General features: G+C 42.2%; 1 protein-coding gene across 2 annotated transcripts; it reads left to right on the top strand.

Moving 5' to 3' along the window:
- Window positions 1-1,634: 1,634 nt before the first annotated feature.
- Window positions 1,635-19,106, top strand: ppl (periplakin). Of its 2 annotated transcripts, none has more exons than XM_048246699.1 (22): window positions 1,635-1,881; window positions 5,480-5,582; window positions 6,707-6,861; window positions 7,361-7,481; window positions 7,664-7,789; window positions 7,966-8,007; window positions 8,546-8,707; window positions 9,011-9,118; window positions 9,217-9,312; window positions 9,724-9,846; window positions 10,107-10,253; window positions 11,083-11,234; window positions 11,415-11,518; window positions 11,859-12,016; window positions 12,180-12,358; window positions 13,265-13,403; window positions 13,659-13,852; window positions 14,668-14,818; window positions 14,936-15,019; window positions 15,471-15,587; window positions 15,825-15,917; window positions 16,009-19,106. In XM_048246699.1, the coding sequence occupies exons 1-22, from the start codon at window positions 1,835-1,837 to the stop codon at window positions 18,673-18,675; spliced, it is 5,268 nt and encodes a 1,755-aa protein (XP_048102656.1). In that variant the 5' UTR covers window positions 1,635-1,834; the 3' UTR covers window positions 18,676-19,106. The 2 variants fall into 2 exon arrangements, with proteins under 2 accessions (XP_048102656.1, XP_048102653.1); XM_048246696.1 differs by having other exon boundaries at window positions 5,477-5,582.
- Window positions 19,107-20,427: the final 1,321 nt, after the last annotated feature.

Here is a 20,427-nt window from a genome sequence, read left to right as displayed (position 1 = left end):
CACACACACTCATACACAGATGCATTTCAAACACCCTTGACATTCATACATGCATGCTGACACACACATAGAAAGATTTTAGTTTTTTTTTTACAATTTTCTCTGTCACTCATGTTTACCCCACCACCACCATGCATGTGTTTGCATCACATGACTTAAATGTGAAAATATCAAATGTGAAAAATATCAACCACTGAAACTGCCTTGAAGTTGATAGCTGTTAGCTGACAAATACTTTCTGAAACTGGGATGGTGCAAACAAAAAAAAATCACTGTGACTGATTTCTAATCATTTGTTCCTCTTTTGGTTTGGGATAATCCATGCTTGGGGTGTCATTTGACACCTGCTGATTCTGGCCTGCAGACAATGGCAAAAACTGTTTCCAATGGCAAAGACCTTGAGACCAAACCCCTCCAGGAAATAATATGAGGTTTAACTGAACACTCTGCAGTTGCAACAACATACTTATGTGCAGACACACACAAAGTCACTTACACTCACAAGTAACCAGCATTGCAATGAACTGTCATATGGAGGATCCTTTGCAACACAGTTATGACACAAGTTATTACAGTAAATGTTATGTGTGTTTTGGCCTATAGGCCCAGTTACAGCTTCATGCAAAGCCTCTGACAGGTTGAACTTGCCCTGCTAGAGCTGGTCTTTAAACAGCCACACCCTCCACTCAAGGAGAGAGGCGGGGAGCTCACTCTCTTGTTGGAAGATTTGCCGCCTCTAGTACATTACATGACATTACATTTAGCTGATGCTTTTTAACCAAAGCGACTTACAAAAAGGAAAACAATCAAGGTGCGATGAGACCTCTGGCAGGTGTCTGCACTGTCCTCTGGCTAGGACTAACAGGAGGAAGGCTACCTTTCCTTTTGAACTTGAATATGCTCCCAGCCCCCTCCCCTCCCTCCTCCTTACCCTGTCTGTCCAGGTGGTAAGTGCTAGAATTAGCATATCTAGTAAAGGTGCCAGTCTCTATGTAAATGCACCTGTCATTACTTGCCAACCTGTCCTTTTCTGCCACTCTTCTGTGCCAGACGTGTTCTCTGGCTGCGTGACCTGGGATGGTTTAGAGGGAATGATTTGATGGGTCATAATCTGCGCCACATATTTTGATAATGGGTCATTGGGGCAAAATAGCATTTGATGATGATGATGCCAGTGCGAAGACCAGCATACAAAACACACAATCTGTCAGAAAAAGAAGACTATTTTTGTGTACAGGTGTATCAACACCTTTGGGAAATAAAACGGTACATAAGAGCATGCTAATGATCATGGTTTATATTAGCAGACAGGTGTTAGTAGCCTACCCCCACCTTATTTACTGTAAATACTGAAATGACATGATACATATATTCATGCCAAATCAAATTAAAGTTTTATTGCATTTTTGATGGCCCCCTATCATTAATTATTACATTGTATAGTAAGTCACATTATATGGCTATAATGACTGTATGTCGTAAATGACCTTCGCACTATTAGTGCGCCATATCCAAACAAGAAGGGCCCACGCCCATTCCACGGAGTGACAGCTTTGTACCACCAAAAGGGGAGGATTCCACATTATATTTAAGCGAAGTTGCAACTGTATCCAATGAGTTGTCTGTGACAGGAAGTGCCACTTGGGAGGTGTCACTTGGAGGACTGACGACACGTATACTCGGACATACCTGTTCTTAGCCAGGTGTTTAGAGAGAAAGGGTAGCCTACTCCACAGAGCAGAGGACGTCAAAGCCCCGTCGTGTTGTGTACCAGGATAGACAGAGCGTGCCCAGTTGAAACAGGTGTTGGAGAAGCCCTTGATATTTAATCAAGATGTTTAAGAAAAAGACCACCAAAAGCGCTACCATTACGCAGAAAAGGTAAGTGTAAATTGCAAAAAAGTAAACTTTTTTTCTAAGTAAGCTGTGGAAATAAGTGAATAACAGATGAGAACTGTGAGCATTGAAGAAACGAAGACAGTGGAGGAAGATGAAAGTGAATGAACTTTTCTGAATGTCTACTTCTACTGAAGTTCAACTTTTGTTTCTCATGTGTTGGTGACATTGTTTATAAAGCATGGTACATTTCAAAGCAAGTCGTCTGCTTTTCATCGGTCTCGCTTTTCTTTTTTGGAACGGCTTTTCTCTAAAACTCAAGATGTGGTTGTAAGATGGACGTATAAATCGCTACTACAGTAGCCTACGCATCGCATTTTTTAAAAACCAGAAATTACTTAGTATAGGCTACTTCATGTGTTCTCTGTTGAAGTTTGTATCGCTATGAAGGGTGTGGTGAGGAATGGACTGTCATACGATAAGTAACTTTGGATGTTACGAATTCGTAGGCTACAGAGTTCAATTTTCAGAGAAATAAGTTATATGGCATATAACATATGGCAAAATCCGCAATACTTCTCGGATCAGGGCTGTTTGGCGTTTCTGACCATTTGATAGGCTACTTATCAATCAAGCCTGGAAATGTATTGAATAATTCTAAAGCACTTGTAAGGTTTGTTTAACCTGTGAGATAAGAGAGCACTGGCAATGTTTGCAGTAGGTGTCATAATCTTTTTATGCACACTTTACTCTTAAACAATGTTTCTCACATTAATTTAGTAAAGATGCATGACATCAATACTTATAGCTCTTTGATTAAGGATGTATGTTACCCTTAAGGTACTGACTGTGTAAAAATGTTGGTCACTTCTCTTTAGAATGCATTTGCGATGAAAGCCAACTGGCTGGTTTTGCAGAGTAGGTTTGAACTGGCTCATTCAGCTCCTGTATGAATGCTCATTTAACATTAGATAGTACAAGCTTCATATAAAATGTTAGAAAACCACTAAGCCTCTAAAAAAAATAAAATTAGCATACTGTGCTAAGGAGCGTGTTAAAACACAGGTAGCCTCTCTGTTCCCACAAGGCAAAACTTGGCCAGGCGCCCGTATGATGGTATTGGTCGGACAGGTTCTGTTGCTGGACGATAGTTTAATACCTGGCACCTCATGTAAAGGACTGAGTTGGGTGTGTGTGTGTCATGGAATCTGAACAATGTGGATTATCCCCACCCTCCCCATTATAGTCTGCACCCATGTGGCTGTCCTTGTTTGTATTTGTGAACATTTGACATGAAAACATTAAACACCAAGGCTACACACAATAAATCATTCCTCCATCTTGGGTGCTGCTGTGAGCTGTCAACTAATCTATGTTTCGACCAGCTCAGCAGGCAGAGGAAAGGCTGATGACGTTTATGTTCTGTAAAGAGCATCGCTCATTTCATGTCTTACATGACAGACACACACAAAGAATCGACATTCATATATGTTTGAGCTCAGTGTGTTGTCACCAAAGGAATAATTTCTGTAGTAGTAAATCCAGTCGTTTAAGAGTGACTGTCATGCCAATTGATCTGGGATTTTAAATGAATGCCCAAGACTTTGTTAATGTGTTACAACCTGGATAGGTGTGTCTTATCTGTGAGGGCACTCTCCCCCTTGAGCAAAGCATCCCTTACTTGGTGAAGGGGATTAGACAAACTTTGGACCTCTGTTTCCCAATAGAAATAGATATGTTTGTACATTCATCACCAGTTATCTATGATGATGGCAAACACAGCACGCGGGTTTAGGTGATTGGATTGGAATGATCAGAATGTTCATCCCGAAACTAATCCCGAGGTGTGTTAACCTACCCTCAGACTAGTGTTTCCCGCAGGCATGTTGTTGCCTCCCTTGCGTTCATTTTCTGTGTTTTCCCTCAGACTGATTATAACTCTAATACGTGTTTGGGATCTGGTGAAATTACATCATTGAAACCATGTGTGTGAGGGGAAGGGTCCCATGCCTCGGACATATTTCTGCATTTAGGTCATCAACAACACTGCACACTGCCTGTGGTCATTGAGAGTGTGCTCTCGTGGATGTGCTCTTTTGAAGGGCAGATCACTCAGTGTGTGTGTGTGTGTAGTCTTTCCAAACTAACAATCATCAACAGCAAAGATGTGTGAATTTATTATTTATTTTTTATTATGTATAATTGGTTTACATTTCCATTCACAGATAATGTTATTATCAACTCCAGCTCTTGAATATCTCAGTATGGATAAATAGTGCTTTCTTTGTGCTGTCTGTGGTTTTTGCTAAGCCATAACCATGTCTTTAAGCCTGGTAGGTTTACTTAATGAGCCGTACTTGAAAACCAGCAATGCACTGCTTATATAATAGTAGTAGAAAACCGGTCCAACCTGTTGGGAACCCACATTGAAATTTTGCTGGCAGTGCCCTCAACTGTCTCAGTGTTACCCAAGGTCCAAGGACCACATCTTGGCTCCTCATTGTGGTTCTCTACCCAAACCATATGGACGGTGGATAAGGACTAGTATTGATTTGGCTCTGCTGCAGTGCACTCTGACTCACTATGCTGCTCTTTCCCACATAAGTGAAAGCAGGACTACACTGGTGGGAATGAAGGAAGAGCCACGGAATGAGAGTGGGTGACTCATAGGTGGGAGCATGTGCCAGTACTGCCGTGTGGGAATGTTCTGGTGAACTTTAATAGCTGCTTGGGATGATGGTGGATCATGCATGTTAGCTCTTGTCCGCAATTCTAGCTAAAGACAGCATGACACGACATCAGATTAATGTTCACATCAATGTTGTGCAAGAGTGTGTGTGTGTGAGACTGTGTGTGTGTGTGTGCGTGTGCGCGCGCACGCGCGTGTGTGTGTGTGTGTGTATGCGTGCTTGAGAGTCTGTATATGTCTCTGTGTGTAGGTGTATGTGTATATGTGTGTGCGTGTGCAAGTGTGTGTGCATGCACGTGTGTGGACGTGTGTGCATGAAGGTCTGTGTGTGCGTCTGTGTTTTATTGTGTGTGTGCGTGGGTGGGTGGATGTGTACAAACATTAAGTCATGCTGGTATGTCCATATTTGCATGTCAGACTGTAGTACTACAATTTCCTCTTTCAATGTGGTTATCATCTGGCTGGGCTTAAGTCATTTGTAGCCCTGTGCACTGACTCATACTCTGTTGTTTATGCCACAGTTGACTACACAAAGTAAAACAGTGGGGTTGATGGGTTGGAATAGCAGCAGGTGTTGTGGCACTACACTCGTGTACACCTTTTCCCCCCTCTTATATTATCCATGTAATAGCAACAGTAATGGCATGTTACTATTACATGTTGAAAAGAAATACTTCAGCATTGCTTTAGATACATGTATATTTGTACAAGCCAACACTGTGTTCATGTCTTTTAATATCAGTCATGATTTAAGATTTGAATATCAGCCAGAATATTAGAGCCACATACTACATCTTCAAATGTTTGATGCTTAAAATGCACAGAATATATTGTGATCCCTTTTGTGTCAAACATAACACATCCTCACATTGTCTTATGTGATTTTTGATTGTAGTTTTGAATGGTATCTTGAAATAAGTATATAATTGGCATAATATGTGTTCCTTACAGCAGCACCAAGCCTGCCAGTGAGTTGACATCGCTCATTGAGAAACTTCAGAAGAATGCAGACAAAGTGGAGAAGAACATTCTGGAAACTGAGCAGAACCTTAACCGAGTAAGCGTGCATATCTACACAATGAAAAGTTGTACTACTCTGTATACACAAATAATCACTGCACTGTTTAAGCTGATCCTGTGGGGTGGCCTTTTGCCCCATGCTATATTTATATAAAGAAAAGTGGGGGGCAAGTGGCTGCACCGTACCACATGTGAGTCTCCTCCCCCGTGGAGACCCAGGTTCGATTCCGACCTGCAGTTATTTCCCGATCCCACCCAGTCTTTTCCTCGTCCCACCTGCCTCCGGACTCTCCCTCCCACCCAAATATACTTTTAAAACAACAATAGAAGAAAAGTTATACTACCCCAATTTACACAAATAATCAGTGCACTGTTTAAACTGTTCCTGTGTGGTGGCTTTCATTTGCCCCATGAAACACTTCACACACTGTAAGTTCAGTGGTAAGTTGGGAACAAATCAGCGCAGTATAAAGTACCTGCAAACTGCCCAATATTTTCTTTGCTGCTTTCGATTCAATGTAAGGACATGTCTGTCTGTGCCGCAGGCACTTTTATATCTCTTTGGATACTTTTCAGTGGAAGCCATGCTTCGCAGGAAACAGGTTGCCAGGATATGTTTTCATGGCTAAAATCTCAATGCGTGCAGATTTCCTTTCACTAGTCTTTGTTTTAGAAACCCTGCACCCAAAAGACCTTTTGAATAAGAGAGTCCCATTGACATGTTTTACTACTATCTATGTCACTTACTTGACAAACAATGTTGATGTGTCCGAAGTGGCCATATAGAAATAACCATACTTTACATACATAATTTACATGAGTTAAATATGAATTAACTTAATTAAATATTAAATAACTTTAATATTAGATAGTATTATTACTAATTATTAGTATTAAATAAACACTAAATTAAACATTATTACTGAATAATGAAGACACACACTTAATGAAAGAGATCACACTAATGAGATTGAATAAACTGAATATCCCCTGCCCTTTGAGCCATTGTAAGCTTGTGGCATGGCTTGTGGCTTGTGTCACCAGCACAAAGGTGTGTGAATGCCGCAGCAGAAAAGTGAAAATAGAAAAACTGAATGAAAAATGTTAATACCTCTGCAGTAATACAACTATATCATGTAAACTGAATTGATACTCCTTTAGGATGTGGCCAAAATCAACGAGGGCAAGCAGGCACTCTACCAGGAGGACACCAACAAGCGCATCCTGAACTCGCTGGAACTGCTCAAGGCTCTGGACGATGATGCAGCTGCCGCTGTACGCCTTCAACACCCCCAGGCTGAGATGATCGAGCAGGAGTGAGTGTAGTACATTCCTGCAGCTGTGCCACACTGTAGTCTGGTCTGCTATGAGAGAATGTGTTCATACAGGAATTATTATGCAGTTTTTATTTTTTTATTATTATTAAGGACAGCGCTCATCAGTTCTTATCAGAACTGCATTGTTGGGAGGATTCAGCACCCAGTCTAGTTTAGATTAAGATTTTTTTTTTTTTAAGTGATTTGATTAGTCACAGCCTCAGTTAGTTAAGCAGAACAAGGGAGAGATACCATACACAATTAGTTGAAATTGATAAATTGCTGAAAAATGCAAAATACTCAGGATCACAGGAACACCAGGCCAAGAAAACCAAATGCAGCAGTAAGTGCAAAGCTCTTTCATGTACAGATATAGATCTTAGTAGGAGCGACACTACTGTATCATCTCTCACCACTGTTTTGTAAAATGTGGCTGTAAGCAAATGAAGGACAGTCGATTGACAGTGGCTACCTTTTTTCCCCCATTTGCCGGAAACAGCATGAAGCAGCTCCGTGACCGCGTCATGAGACTCAGAGAGGACCACGACAAGATCTACCACCAGACGCGAGGAGAGGGTGTGCCTATGGTCAACTGGGGCAATATTGTGGATGAGAAACTGGTCAGTGAGCCTCTTTAGCATACAACAAGCTCACAGGAGCTCATCTCTGTGAAACACAGTGTTTTACATCATGCTGTTTACAGTGCATAAGCATTCACTAATGTAACGTCTGGCCCTCCACTTTAAATTGCGTGAGTAATTCCGGGTCACTAACGATCATGTTTTGTCTTGCGGTTTCACAGTCAAATCTTAACAACAAAGGATTCGGACAGGACCTGCCCTCCATTGAGAAAGATGTGGAGGAGCACAACATCTTTCAGAGCGAGGTCGAGGCCCTGGCACCTTACGTCACTGAAAGCGATGATAAGGTGAGATGGCTCTACAGAACTACTTTTAACTACTTTAATGGATAGTGATCTTCATGTTAATAATTACTTACAGTTCTTACATTGTAGAAAACAATGCCCCCCCCCAAAGCAGAGCATTTAGCTTTATATGATCTCTTATAGTCTCTCTCTACCTCTTCCTTCCATTCGCATAACAGGATTATGTGGGAGGACTCCAGATAAAGTACAATAAACTGCTGGTAAGAAAAACCGATCTCCCTCTCTGCTTATGTGCTCCTTCTGTAGCATATTGCACAGCAGTAGCTCAGGAGTTCCTCAAGTCACTATGGATTTACATTTACATTGGTAAATATAGTAGGTGGTGTTAAGTGATAAAACAATGCTGTAACAGGCTACTTAATAAGATGGGGAATCCTTGGGAATTCTACTACCTTCTACTACCTTTTACTACCTTGTAAAGAAACTAGAGTATGAGTACCTACCAAAGATATTATTTGCTCTTCTGAGTCACACTGAAATCAGTTCAGATGTCATCTGAGAAAGCCTCTTCCAAGTTATCCTGTGCAATTTGACAATGGTTTTGACAAGACAGTCATATAGAAAACCGTATTTTTGCATTGGTAAGTTCAGATTCTATACGGTTATGAAGGGCAATATAATGAACTCAGTCACAGGTATATTGGGCTTTATTTCAAGTGAACAAAATGTTCACGTGAATACTGCTGAATGCTGAGCATTATTGACCCAGTGTCACCCCCACCCCCACCACCTCTCCAGGCCAACTCCACTGCCCGGCAGAAGCACCTGCTTTCCCTGCGTGACTACATGCAGCGCTGCACCAACGAGCTCTACTGGATGGACCAGCAGGCCGAGGAGAGAATCGGCTACGACTGGAGTGACACCAACCTGGACTACCCTGCCCGCAAGAGGCAGTATGAGGTACAAGGATATATAATTAACGTTAAATAACATTTGAGATGACCATAAAAAGGTTATGTTTATGAGGTTTTGTTTATGAGTTTGTGATCTGATGAATTCAGGGTTAGATAAATATTATGTTTTGCAAAAGATTATTGAATTGGTAGTTAGTGTAATGTACAAGCCAGCATGCAGTCAATTGGGTAGCATTACAAAACAAACAACAACGAGTGAATCTGAACATTCTTAGATTAGAGTAATAACAAAGGGACCCTAAGGTATCCTTGCCCTAACATATGTTATAATGTAATAATATGAACTTAGAACTTCATCGGCAAGTGCCTGGAGAGCAAGGAGGCCACCATCACTAAACTGAATGATGACGGGGAGAAACTCATCGCTCAGCAACATCCAGCAAAGAACGTCATTGAGGTACAGTTGTATACATTTGTAGTAATAGTGTTAATTAACTATTTGCAGCTCTAGTGCATGGTTCATTGTGTTTGAGCTAAAATTGCTCCCTCTCTCAGGCTCATATGGAGGCTGTCCATGCTGACTGGAAGGAGTACCTCAACCTGCTCATCTGTGAGGAGAACCACCTGAAGCACATGGATGAGTACCACAAGGTAAGCACAGCAGTGGATGTCTGTGCTGCTGTCGGTCTGTTTGAGTACACTGGTGTGGCTATTGCATGAGATTGTTGTTGTAATTCATTTGTAATGAAGAGGAGTCATACTTTTGGAACTCTTACCTGCTGGTTATAATAGTCGTGTTATTTAATAGCTACGCCTGGTATGTGTGTGAGAGATCTCCTTAAGACTTTATCTTCCTGCTGAGGGAGTTTTTTTCATGACTTGACACTGAGAAGAAATGTCTTTAGAAGTCTCTGAATGACAATAGGCATTCATATACAGTAGGGTTTCCTTGGGGCTCTCTGATGAGTATGCGACTCTGTGGCTATTTTTCTGCTGAGTTTCTACTTGGCTGCAATTAGTGGCAATGTCAAATTACAATGCCCTCTCCCTCTCCGCCCCCAGTTCCAGAAAGAGGCGAGAGACACCCAGGACTTGCTGAAAAGGCTGGATACCGACATCAACCAAAAATACAACCCTGAATTCAAGGACATGTTCCAGATGGAAGGGCTTATCAGTGACTTGGATGTGAGCCCTTTTCCACGTTCAAGTCTCACACAGAATATATATTTAGCATAGCACCATTTGCCAATTATGTCTTTTCCCCTACATGACTTATTTTAACTTTCACATATATGCATATGTATTTGTATATGTACAGTATGTATGTGTGTATATATACATATATACCTATATATTTACATTTACATTTAGCAGACACTTTTATTCAAAGCATATGTGTATATCTCTGTGTTTGATTGTTTGTTTGTGTCTATGTGTATGAGTAGGACCAGGCGAAGGCCTTGGATCACTTTGATGATCGCATGAAAGCCCTCCAGAGGCGGAGTCTGCAGGTGCTGCCTCTCAAGTACCGCCGTGAGCCTCCGTCCAAGCTCCTCCCCGTTGAGGCTCTGTGTGAATTTGACTCCGAAAAGGTACTGCAGAAGCCTTAATTTACCATTTTCACACACACACACACACACACACACACACACACACACACACACACACACACACACACACACACACACACACACACACACACACACACACACATACACACACACACACACACACACACACATACACACACACACATACACACACACACACACACACACACACATACACACACACACACACACACACACACACACACACACACACACACACACACACAACTAGGGAACAGGTTAGTTTCCCCACCCTGTCTGTAATCACTCTTTATCTCACACCCATCAACACACATACACACACCCATGCACACATAAGCATGTAGACATGCAACTACACACACAGAAACATGTAGTACACACAGACACAAGCACATTTAATATGTATGCAGACAAACCCATTTATATTTGCTAAGGGCTCCTTCTGAAAAATGTGTGGCATTTTGTAAGCAAGCACTATGGAATGTGTCAAATTTCCCCCTGACATCTCGTAAAAGTACTCAAACTTTCTTTTACCATTCTAATGTATTTAAATCCCTGTGAAATACCAACTGTGCTTCCATGGAGCATCTTATTTTTAAAACCCCTACTGGAGATTATCCCCGGGAGCAGTGGATTTTTGGGGATGGATTTCAGGGATCTGCAGAGTGTTTTTAGGCATTTCCAAGGTTTAACTATCCAAGCAGGTCACGAACTAAGAAGCAACCATCTCTCTTGCTCATCTGCCTCGCCTTTTGTGTGTGTGTGTGTGTGTATGTGTGTGTGTGTGTGTGTGTGTGTGTGTGTGTGTGTGTGTGTGTGTGATGCGCAGGGCCAGATTGCGCGCGGCGAGAGGTACACCCTGCTCAGGAACAACGGGAATAAGTGGGATGTGAAGGACCAGTCTGGCCACACGCTGACAGCTCCCGGAGCCTGCTTCTTTATACCCCCTACTGACCCAGAATCTGTCACCATCGCCGACAAGTGAGTTTCCTGGTCAGCGCACTCGGTAGATAACACACACACACACACACACACACACACACACACACACACACAGGCTGTGTCTTTGTCAGCAAGTCATATGTTGCGGTATGCTGCTGCTTTTCTATTCCTTTCTTGAAGGTCATTAAATGGACTTGTTTGCGTTTGTGTCACTTTTAGCCTCCTCAACCAGCAGGCGAACATCAAGAAGAAGGTGGCCACCAGCAAGGGCACTCTGCAAACCCGACTGGGTGAGCTGAGGAAGGAGAGTCCAGCAGTACGTGGTGAGTGTGCAGATGTGAAGAGAGAAACAGAGACTCCAAAATGACAGACATTTGTGCTGGTATGGCATTCGTCAAGGGGTGTCAAGGTGATGATACATGGGGCAACTTTTGGAGCTGTGTTGCTGGGCAACCACATAACCAGTTCCATTTATTCTGATTGGATGATCATGCTGATTTGCCTACTGATAATTAAACTTCTCCGGAAAAGAATATATTTCTGGCATATTTCTGGAGTGAAAGGTGTTTGCTCAAATCCTTTTTCTCACTGTGGCTAAAACTGAACTAAGTCTAAAGAGTAACACAGGAACTGATCCAATCTATGATTAACATGTGATCACAGATAAGGAAGAACAGCAATGTCGCCAGCTGATGGCCGGGCTGGACAAGGTGGTCAATGATCTGGACAAGCAAGAGAAGGCCATCAATGCTCGAGTGCGCCCCCCTCTGGAACAAACCCGTCCACTGCAGGACAGTGCAGACCGACTTCAGGAGATGAGGGTCTGTTTTACTTGATTTTCATCATGAATTTGTTGCAGTGTGATATCCACCAATGGGGTTTAAAATTTGTTCTAATATGTGCAATGCGGTGATTGTATCAGAGGACTAAGTTAGATTTAAATTTACAGTTGTATTTACTAACAGCTTGTTGTATCATTTACAGGATATTACAAATGCTGTCAGGACAATTGAGTCTGAGAAGGTCTCCAAGAACAAAGCGGCAGAGTCCTTCCTGCACTCCAACCCTAAGTGTGCCAGTGCCCCACTGCTTTACTCAAAGGTGGACGAGGCTGATAAGAAATACAACAAAGTAGACCTTCTGCTCAAGCTCTCTGATGAGAAGTACGTGTAACTTACATGACAGATATAATGTATATTGTAAAATTAAATATATTTATAGAATATAATTTTAGGTTGATTAACATAACCCTAGGTCTTTAATAACAGAGTGAAGTGTTTGACTGTGGGAATCGCCTTGGGTGGGACCAACTATGGAAGCTCCAGCAACAGACAGGTCAAACTTTGCCTGGGCTTTGTCAGGTTGCCCGTTTCATCTTCCTATGGACAGAGTGTGGTGGACAGCTTTTGGTCACATGGCCCTGGGTTAGCTGCTCTTGCACACCGACTAGGCGATTCATTTAGCTGGGCAAGGAGATATGGGTGGAGGCATATATTGTGCGGCAGTTTGCATTTATTCATTTAGCAGATGCTTTTATCCAAAGCGATTTACATATGTCAGTTATATTACAAGGGCCATTGTCCTCAGAGCAACTCAGGGTTAAGTGCCTTTCTCAAGGGCACAACAGTGGAAGACGAGTACTGAACCCACAACTTTTCAGGATACTGCATGCTAGCCCAGCTCCTTAGCCACTATACGCTGACACCGCCCACCGGTTTGGGTCTAGGGCTCTGATTAGCCCCAGCTCACCTATTCCCTGGATACCTATTCCCTACTCTTTAAGGAACTGTACCAGTAGCACCAAACCTCCGTCATGCAGGCAGGGACTTGTGTGGTGTCATTGGAGCTTCTGTAGTTAGTCACACCCAAGGCAATTCCCATAGTGAAACACCAAACAAAGTAAAGAATAAAGAATATTATAACAACATACATATGTATACTGTGACAACAACTTGAACAACTTTTACCATACCATACCATCTCTGTTCAGATAAGTGAAGAGAGTTTGTGCAATTCTATTTTCCTCTTTTTATCAAAACATTTTCATTCATTGCAATTGTCTGTTTCAGGCTTCAGAACTCCAACCGCCTGGAGAACTCTCTTCAGAAAGGAAAGAACCTTCTCTCCACCTATGAAAACAAGTTGGCCAGAGAGGAGGTTGCACCTGCAGACTCCAGCTCTCTGGACAGAACCCTGCGTGAGCTAGCTGTAAGTGTCCAAGACATTGTGATCTCTCTCTGTAAATCCAAAACAGTACAAGGCTTTTGGTACATTACAACACTAGAATAGAATATTAAAAACACGCTGGAAGTAAGATCTGAGAGTTCAGTTAAAGAAGTCAGAAATTCAAGGCAGATATGAGAAGTATGATGTTTGAAAAGTTAATATCCCCAAGACACTAGGCTACTATATAATGTCACCAGGTTTATGACAATGGTGTCTTCTGTGTTGTAATCTGCACAGGATATGGGATCAGAACTAAAAGCCAAGAAAGGGGTTGTCACAGAGGCCGAGGAAAACCTCAGAGCTGCCAAGAACAGCTGTGACAACATGGCCGCTAAGCTCCAGGAGCACTGCCCTGATATCGAGAGGCAGGAGCAAGAGGTCAACAAGCTCAACAAGCGCTATGACAACCTGAACAGACAGATTGACTCCAGGTGAGTGGAGTTTTGTGTGTGACACAGTTTTTATATCATATAGAACAAAGCTACAAATACTAGATGTCCTAGATGTTTGGCTTATGTTTAGAGAGAACAACAGACTGTGTATGTAGAGAGAAAATTATTAGATAGATTTCTCTAGATGTGCTGTGTGTGATATGTGATGACCCTGTGTCCCTTCAGGCCTTCTTCTGTCAGTGCACGGGCAGGCCTCATTGATTACACCTATGGTTAGGGTGGGGCTATATAAGGGGTTTCCTATCTCTCTCATTAGGCACTTTTCTTCCTTCTTGCAGGCCCTCACTTTGAATCTCTCACACTTGCACTTTGCTCTCTCCCCTCATTTGTATCTCTATACCTCTCTTTCTCTTTCTTTGTCTATAGGCCTTCTTCACTAGCTTCTCACGTACTGACCCTCTTTGCATCCATACATCCATACACGCACACCACCACTCCCATTAATTTGCCCCTAGACATTTTGCTATTGGTAACCTTGTGCTTTACTTTAATAAATTAACATATTTGGTTTGAACCTTGTTGTCCGTGTCCCTCTTTATGTTACGGCCTGGGAATGAGCTGGCCGTAACATAAATGATATATTTTGGTGTGATATAATTTATAATGATTTCAAATTACATATATGTTCTTTGGATGTTTGAAAAAATAGTATCAGAGATGGCCATATTGCGTTTGCATTCTGTTTTGTGATGTGTTTTTTCGAAAAAGTAGTACCAGACATTTCGTTTTGACACTGACATTTTGACATGGTGACAAGGTTTCAGGCTTTCATGATCTGGTTTATTTGCTTTTAGGTCACAGAGCCTGCAGAAAGGTAAAATGGCATATAACAACTACCGCAATGATTATGATAGTCTCAATAACTGGCTGTCAAGGGTGCCAAACTATGAGCCACGTGACACTGATGATAAGGCTCAAATAGATTCCAAGCTGAAAAACCAAAGGGTGAGTAGTGAATGGAGAAATCTATGTAGCTTAACTCACTCAAAATCATGATATTAGACTCGATCAGTCGCGGACAGGAATGATGATTGAGAAATTTCAAAATGCTTCTTTTCACAGAACCTGCTTTCTGATATAACAAGGAAGGAGTCTGATCTCAACAATGTCTCTAAAAATGCACAGCTTTATCAGCAAGCAGTGAAGGTAAGCCATCCCTGATATTTAAAGAATTGTATCATATTTCTTGTGTTGTATATGCTAGTGCAATGCCTGTACAAAGGGTGCCCACAGGCACACAACACCATCGGTCACCATGTTGTTGAGGTGAATATCCACTAAAATTGCCTGCATGCATACAGTGTCCAGAGGCGGTCATCGTTTTATTAAGGTCAAGAGCCGCAAAATGTTGTCATGTCATTTAACAACATAGCATTTTCCATTCAAATAACTCGATACTTGATACTGCCCTCTCTTGGGTAGTCAATGAAGGCACTTACCTAGAATGAAGATGGTTAGATGAACAGTTCGAACGATATTTTAAGAAGAAGAAACACACACTCAGACAGAGAGACTGACTTGACTTGTCAGACTTCTAATGTGTTTCCCTATGTTTGTTTCTCTGACGTTCACTCTCACACTCTCCTTTTGTGTTTAGGACTACGAGAATGAAAGTGAGAAGTTCAAATCCATTCTTGACCTTGAGGATGGTCTTGTTCCTCAGACCTACAAGAGAAGCAGACTTGAGTCCCCTGCACAAAGAGTGAAAGGAGAGGTATTTAGCCAAAACCCCTTAAACGAGATGTCCGAGTTTTCACATAGATTTCCGTTTCTTGAGGTCAGCAAGTACTGTCAGATCTACGTGAAAATTCGCCGGATTTCTTATTTAACCACTGTCCTTGTGACAACATAAAATGCTATTTCTGTTTCTGGAAATTATCTTGCTGCCCTGTGCTGCCTTTGGACAAATGCAATTTTATGAATACTCTTCTTTTCATTTTTCTGTTAACAGGAAGCTGCTATTGACTCCAAATTTACTGAAGTGCATGCAATAAACAAGCAGAGGTTGCAGAATCTTGAGTTTACTCAGAGTCTCCTGAATCAGGTAACATATAACTGAATACTCACTCAGTGTAATATGCAATGAAACTTAATACACTGGATCCTTATATCTACACTGTTTATCACTATTACAGCAACCGGAGGTTCCAATCATCACACAATCTGTCCAGACTGTGAATGCTTCAGCCCCAGGACAAGAACCTTGGAGAGTCAAGAAGCAGCTGGATGAGGAAACTCAGCGACGTGAGCAACTTGAGAGAGAGATCCAGACTATCCAGAGCGACATCTATGTTCTCGAGGGCCAGAAGCCTCAGGACACCATTGTGAAGAAGGAACTCATCAAGAAGTTGCCAGACCCACAGCTGGACGAAGACATCCACAAGGTCCAGCAGAGGCTGTCCGATGAGCGCAGGACCACTCGCCTCCTGGAAAGCGAGTTGGACACCCTCCGTCTGAAACTACGCGGCCTGGAGACAGAGGTGAAGGAAGGCGCGCAGCAGTACACTGTCAAAGAGGTTCTTCGCATTGAGAGGGACCGCGGGCAGGAAGAGGAGGTGAGGAAGGTGAAGGAGGAACTGGAGGAGCTGAGGAGGCAGAGGACTTTCAAAGACAACGAAATCATTCAGATCAAGAAGCAGGTCAACATCCTATCAGAAGAGAAGAACAAGGAGCAAGAAATCATCACCGAAGAAGAGGTGATCAAGGTGCAAAATGACCCCCGGCTCGAGAGTGAATACAGAGATCTCTTAACGAGGAAGCAGAAGGAAATTGATGGAAGAGCTCAACTGGAGGATGAGCTCAAGTTCTTACAGGAGAAGCTGAAGAGGCTTGAGAAGGAAAAGGCCATGGCTGAGGAGAAGATCTCCATCAGAGAAGTCCTGAAAGTTGAAAAAGACATGGCCTTGGAAAGGGAGGTGGATAATCTCAGAAATCAGTATGAAGACGAGAGGGCTAAACATAGGTCATCTCAGAGGGAGAAAGTTGATCTTGAAAGGAAAATCTCAAGTCTTGAGACCGAGAAGTCAAAGGTCATCATCCAAGAGAAGATGAAGGAGATTGTCCGGCCTGACCCCAAAGCAGAGGCTGAGGTTGGCACGCTCCGTATGGAACTGGTGGAGCAGCAGAGGAGATACAAAGATACCGAGCTCCAACTGAAAACTCTGCAGGATGAGCTCACCATGCTGAGAAATAGGGGCCCTCAGGTTGAGGTCAGAGAAATGATCAAAGAAGTCATCAAATACAAGACAGATCCTGAAACTGAGAGAGAGCTGGAAAGACTACGTAATGAGATAGTGGATAAAACTCACGTGATAGAGAGGTCCGAGGTAGAAATCCTCAGAACTAACAATGACATTATGAGATGGAAAGATACCAAACCCCAGGTGCAGACCAAAGAAGTGATCAAAGAGATTCTTCAGTACCGTGAGGATCCCCAAACCAAGGAGGAGATTGAGACCCTGAAGAGAAAACTCGCTGAGGAACAGAAGAAACGTCTAGACCTGGAACAACAGAGATCAAAGAATGAGGAAAATATCCGTATTAAGAAGATGGACCTTTCTCAAGTGAGAGAAAAAATTGTCCAACAGGAAGTTGTTAAGGTCGAAGAGGACCAGCTCCTGAGGTCAGAGTGTGATGACTTTGTCAAGACCATCAGCAATGAGCAGAGACAGAAGGAGAGTCTGAAAGATGAACTTGCAAGGCTTCAGCAGCAGAAGGCAGACCTGGATCTTCAGCTTGAAGAGATTGAACGTGAGCGCAGAGCTCGACGAGACGCAGAGCTGGAAATTCAGCGCTTGAGAATTCGTCTTAATGAACTGGAGATCAGAGACAAAGAAAACCGTGAAAAGGTGACGGTGAAACAGAAGGTGGTGCTACAGCAAGATCCTCAGCAAGAAAAGGAACACTCCATTCTCAGGTTGCAGGTTGAAGAGGAGCGACACAAACGCACAATGCTAGAAAGAGAGCTTAATGTCTTGTTGGAACAACAGTCATCACTTGAAAAGATGGAGGTGAAAGAAAGAGTGGTGCGCTCTGAAAAGATCCAGGTCGAGAAAGATCCCGAGGCGGAAGTGGAAATTGAGAGACTCAAGAAAAGTCTTGAAGATGAGAACAAACGCCGACGCGAGCTTGACCAGGAAATCAATGAGCTCAACTCCAGGCTGCAAACAATGGAGTTCACAAACACAAAGTCGACCAAAGAGCTTGATTACATCCGCGACGAAAGCAACAGATTGCAGCAGGAGAACCAGCGCCTCACAAACGAAATCAGGAAGCTTCAGTCAGAGATTCAGATTACCAGCAAAGAGACCAAACACATCACAGAGTCCATGCCGTTGGAGAATGGCAAAAACCTTGAGCTGCGTCTCACGTCACTTCAGAAAGAGCTCTCGGACCTCAGACGCATAACAACAGATAAAGATGTGGAGATCGAGAAACTCCAGAAGAGCTTGTCTGCGATGAGAGTGAAGAGGGAACAGCGGGAAAGCCACCTGAGACGGTCCATCGTCGTCATCGATCCAGACACGGGCAAAGAGATGAGGCCAGAGGAGGCTTACAAACTCGGACTGATTGACTGGAAAATGTTTGTCAACCTGCAGAGCCAGGAGTGCGATTGGGAGGAAATCACAGTCAAGGGTCCAAGCGGGGAGTCTTCAGTTCTGCATGACAGGAAGTCTGGCAAGAAGTTCTCGATCGAAGAGGCCCTGAAGGCCGGGCACATTACAAATCGTCAGTTACAGCAGTACCTAAACAAAGAGATAAGCATCCAGGAGTTTGGTGTGATGGTGTCGGGCAAAAAGTAAACAAATTCCAAAAAAATATTCATCTGTCTTTCTAAATATATAAATCATATTTCCATGTTTTCAGAATACTTTCAAGAATACTACTTCTCTGTAGTTTTCAGTTTAACACTGAAAAAATGTTTTTCAGCCATTGTGATATTTTCTTCTCACAACACAAAACTGTGTTTATTTATAAATACTCACCTTTTGCACAACTTGGTTGTGCCATGCTGTAGGGCTGTATGGTGAACTTCTCTATGGTCATATCTAAAATGCACACATATGTTGGAGAAAGCGGTTCTGAATGTATGCAAACATGGTGTGCTCTTAACTGGGTTCAGGATATATTGGTGTTATAACTCACTATTCTGAATTCTCTGCCCTTAGTTCTCTTTTACACTGTACTTGTACGTTGAACACTGTCCTAAATAAAATGAAAATGTATCTGAAAATGGTGTTGTGTGTGATGACTGTATGTGCTATGCAATACCAATATCTGGCAGTAAGTTAACAAGATGCAGGCAGAGACTGTATAAGGGATGAAGGTAGGCTACAATAACAGAGATAAGAATTTGAAGAGTGTGGTTCCAAAACCTTATATCCACCATTTTGTTTTCCAAGAAATTTCAGAAGAACTGTAATTGGGTATTGTTATTTGATTTATTTTTACTCAATCAAACAGCAACTGCAATTTGATTGATATTACCTGAAATGCACAATTAAATAGCCTGACTTTTTAATGTTTTTAAAAACGTAGATACAGTAGGCTATAGCGTTTTGGAACCAAACTTTTCATATGTAGGCCCACAAGGATGGCACCAACAAGATTTTAGGTGGCTTGTTCAGCTGCTTTACATTTCTTGGGATCGTTTAAGCTATGTTCATATGTGTTTATATAAGCTATGTTCTTCCAAATTGTCTTCAATTGTCATCACTGATGTACACAATCAGGAAAAGTCTACTGATTTCCACAGGAGAAACTGAAAAATCATATTGCAATGGAATCATAGGATTATGATGATGTTATAAATTAATTAAATGAAATTGCTTTGGACAAAAGCGTCTGCCAAATCCCATGACCATGAATCAATAGTATAGTAGGCATACTTTCAAGCCTATATAATAAATGTAAAAGTAAAACAATCATGAATACCTTTGTTCCTTGACATTCAAATAGGCTAAGCCAGTTTTGTTTTAAGTATAGGCAGTGTTACTTGTAAATAGGCTGCTCAGCAGATATCCATACTAGATCCACAAAGCGGTACAAAATATGACCGCTGCTCAGTCCTGCATTCTCTTTTCAGCATAAATAAAATGCTTGTCTATTTGTCTCCATCATCTACTCCATCCCATACTCTTACAACTTTTGTGTATGTAAATTAGTGTGTGCATAGTGTGTGTTTGTTTTTGTGTGTGTCCATATGTGAACGTGTGGGGGGGTGAACAGCCTGACCAGGTGCTTGGCCTTGACAGTGCAGGCTAATTTTAACCTGCTGGTTTTAATGTCATGTCATAATATAAAATAATTTATCTGTCCATTCAATTTGTCTAGGCCAACGCCTATGGATTCTCATGTGAGGGTTTACTCGAGGCGTGAATGTCTGCCATACCAGTGTAGGCCTGTTCACTGTTCTATGTAGGCCTATACGGTTGTGATAGGTCTTTTTGATTGTTATCTGACATTGTACATTTCACCAAAACATGTTCCTCATTTAGGCTAATTTAAAAACACAGCATGAACCTAGTACGAGAGTGAGTAGACTGTATGCTTTC

This window comes from Alosa alosa, chromosome 6, assembly GCF_017589495.1.
Source record: "Alosa alosa isolate M-15738 ecotype Scorff River chromosome 6, AALO_Geno_1.1, whole genome shotgun sequence".
NCBI classification, from domain to species: Eukaryota; Metazoa; Chordata; class Actinopteri; order Clupeiformes; family Clupeidae; genus Alosa; species Alosa alosa.
The sequence above is the reverse complement of the archived record's forward strand: the minus strand, read 5'-3'. Positions and strand labels throughout refer to the sequence as shown.

Excerpts from the sequence above, each read along its gene's own strand:
- ppl (XM_048246696.1), top strand. The coding sequence starts at position 1,835 with ATGTTTAAGAAAAAGACCACCAAAAGCGCTACCATTACGCAGAAAAG. Across the intron at positions 6,862-7,360 it reads GCTGAGATGATCGAGCAGGA|CATGAAGCAGCTCCGTGACC; the intron begins GTGAGTGTAGTA and ends TGCCGGAAACAG. Across the intron at positions 15,918-16,008 it reads CTCAGAGTCTCCTGAATCAG|CAACCGGAGGTTCCAATCAT; the intron begins GTAACATATAAC and ends TCACTATTACAG.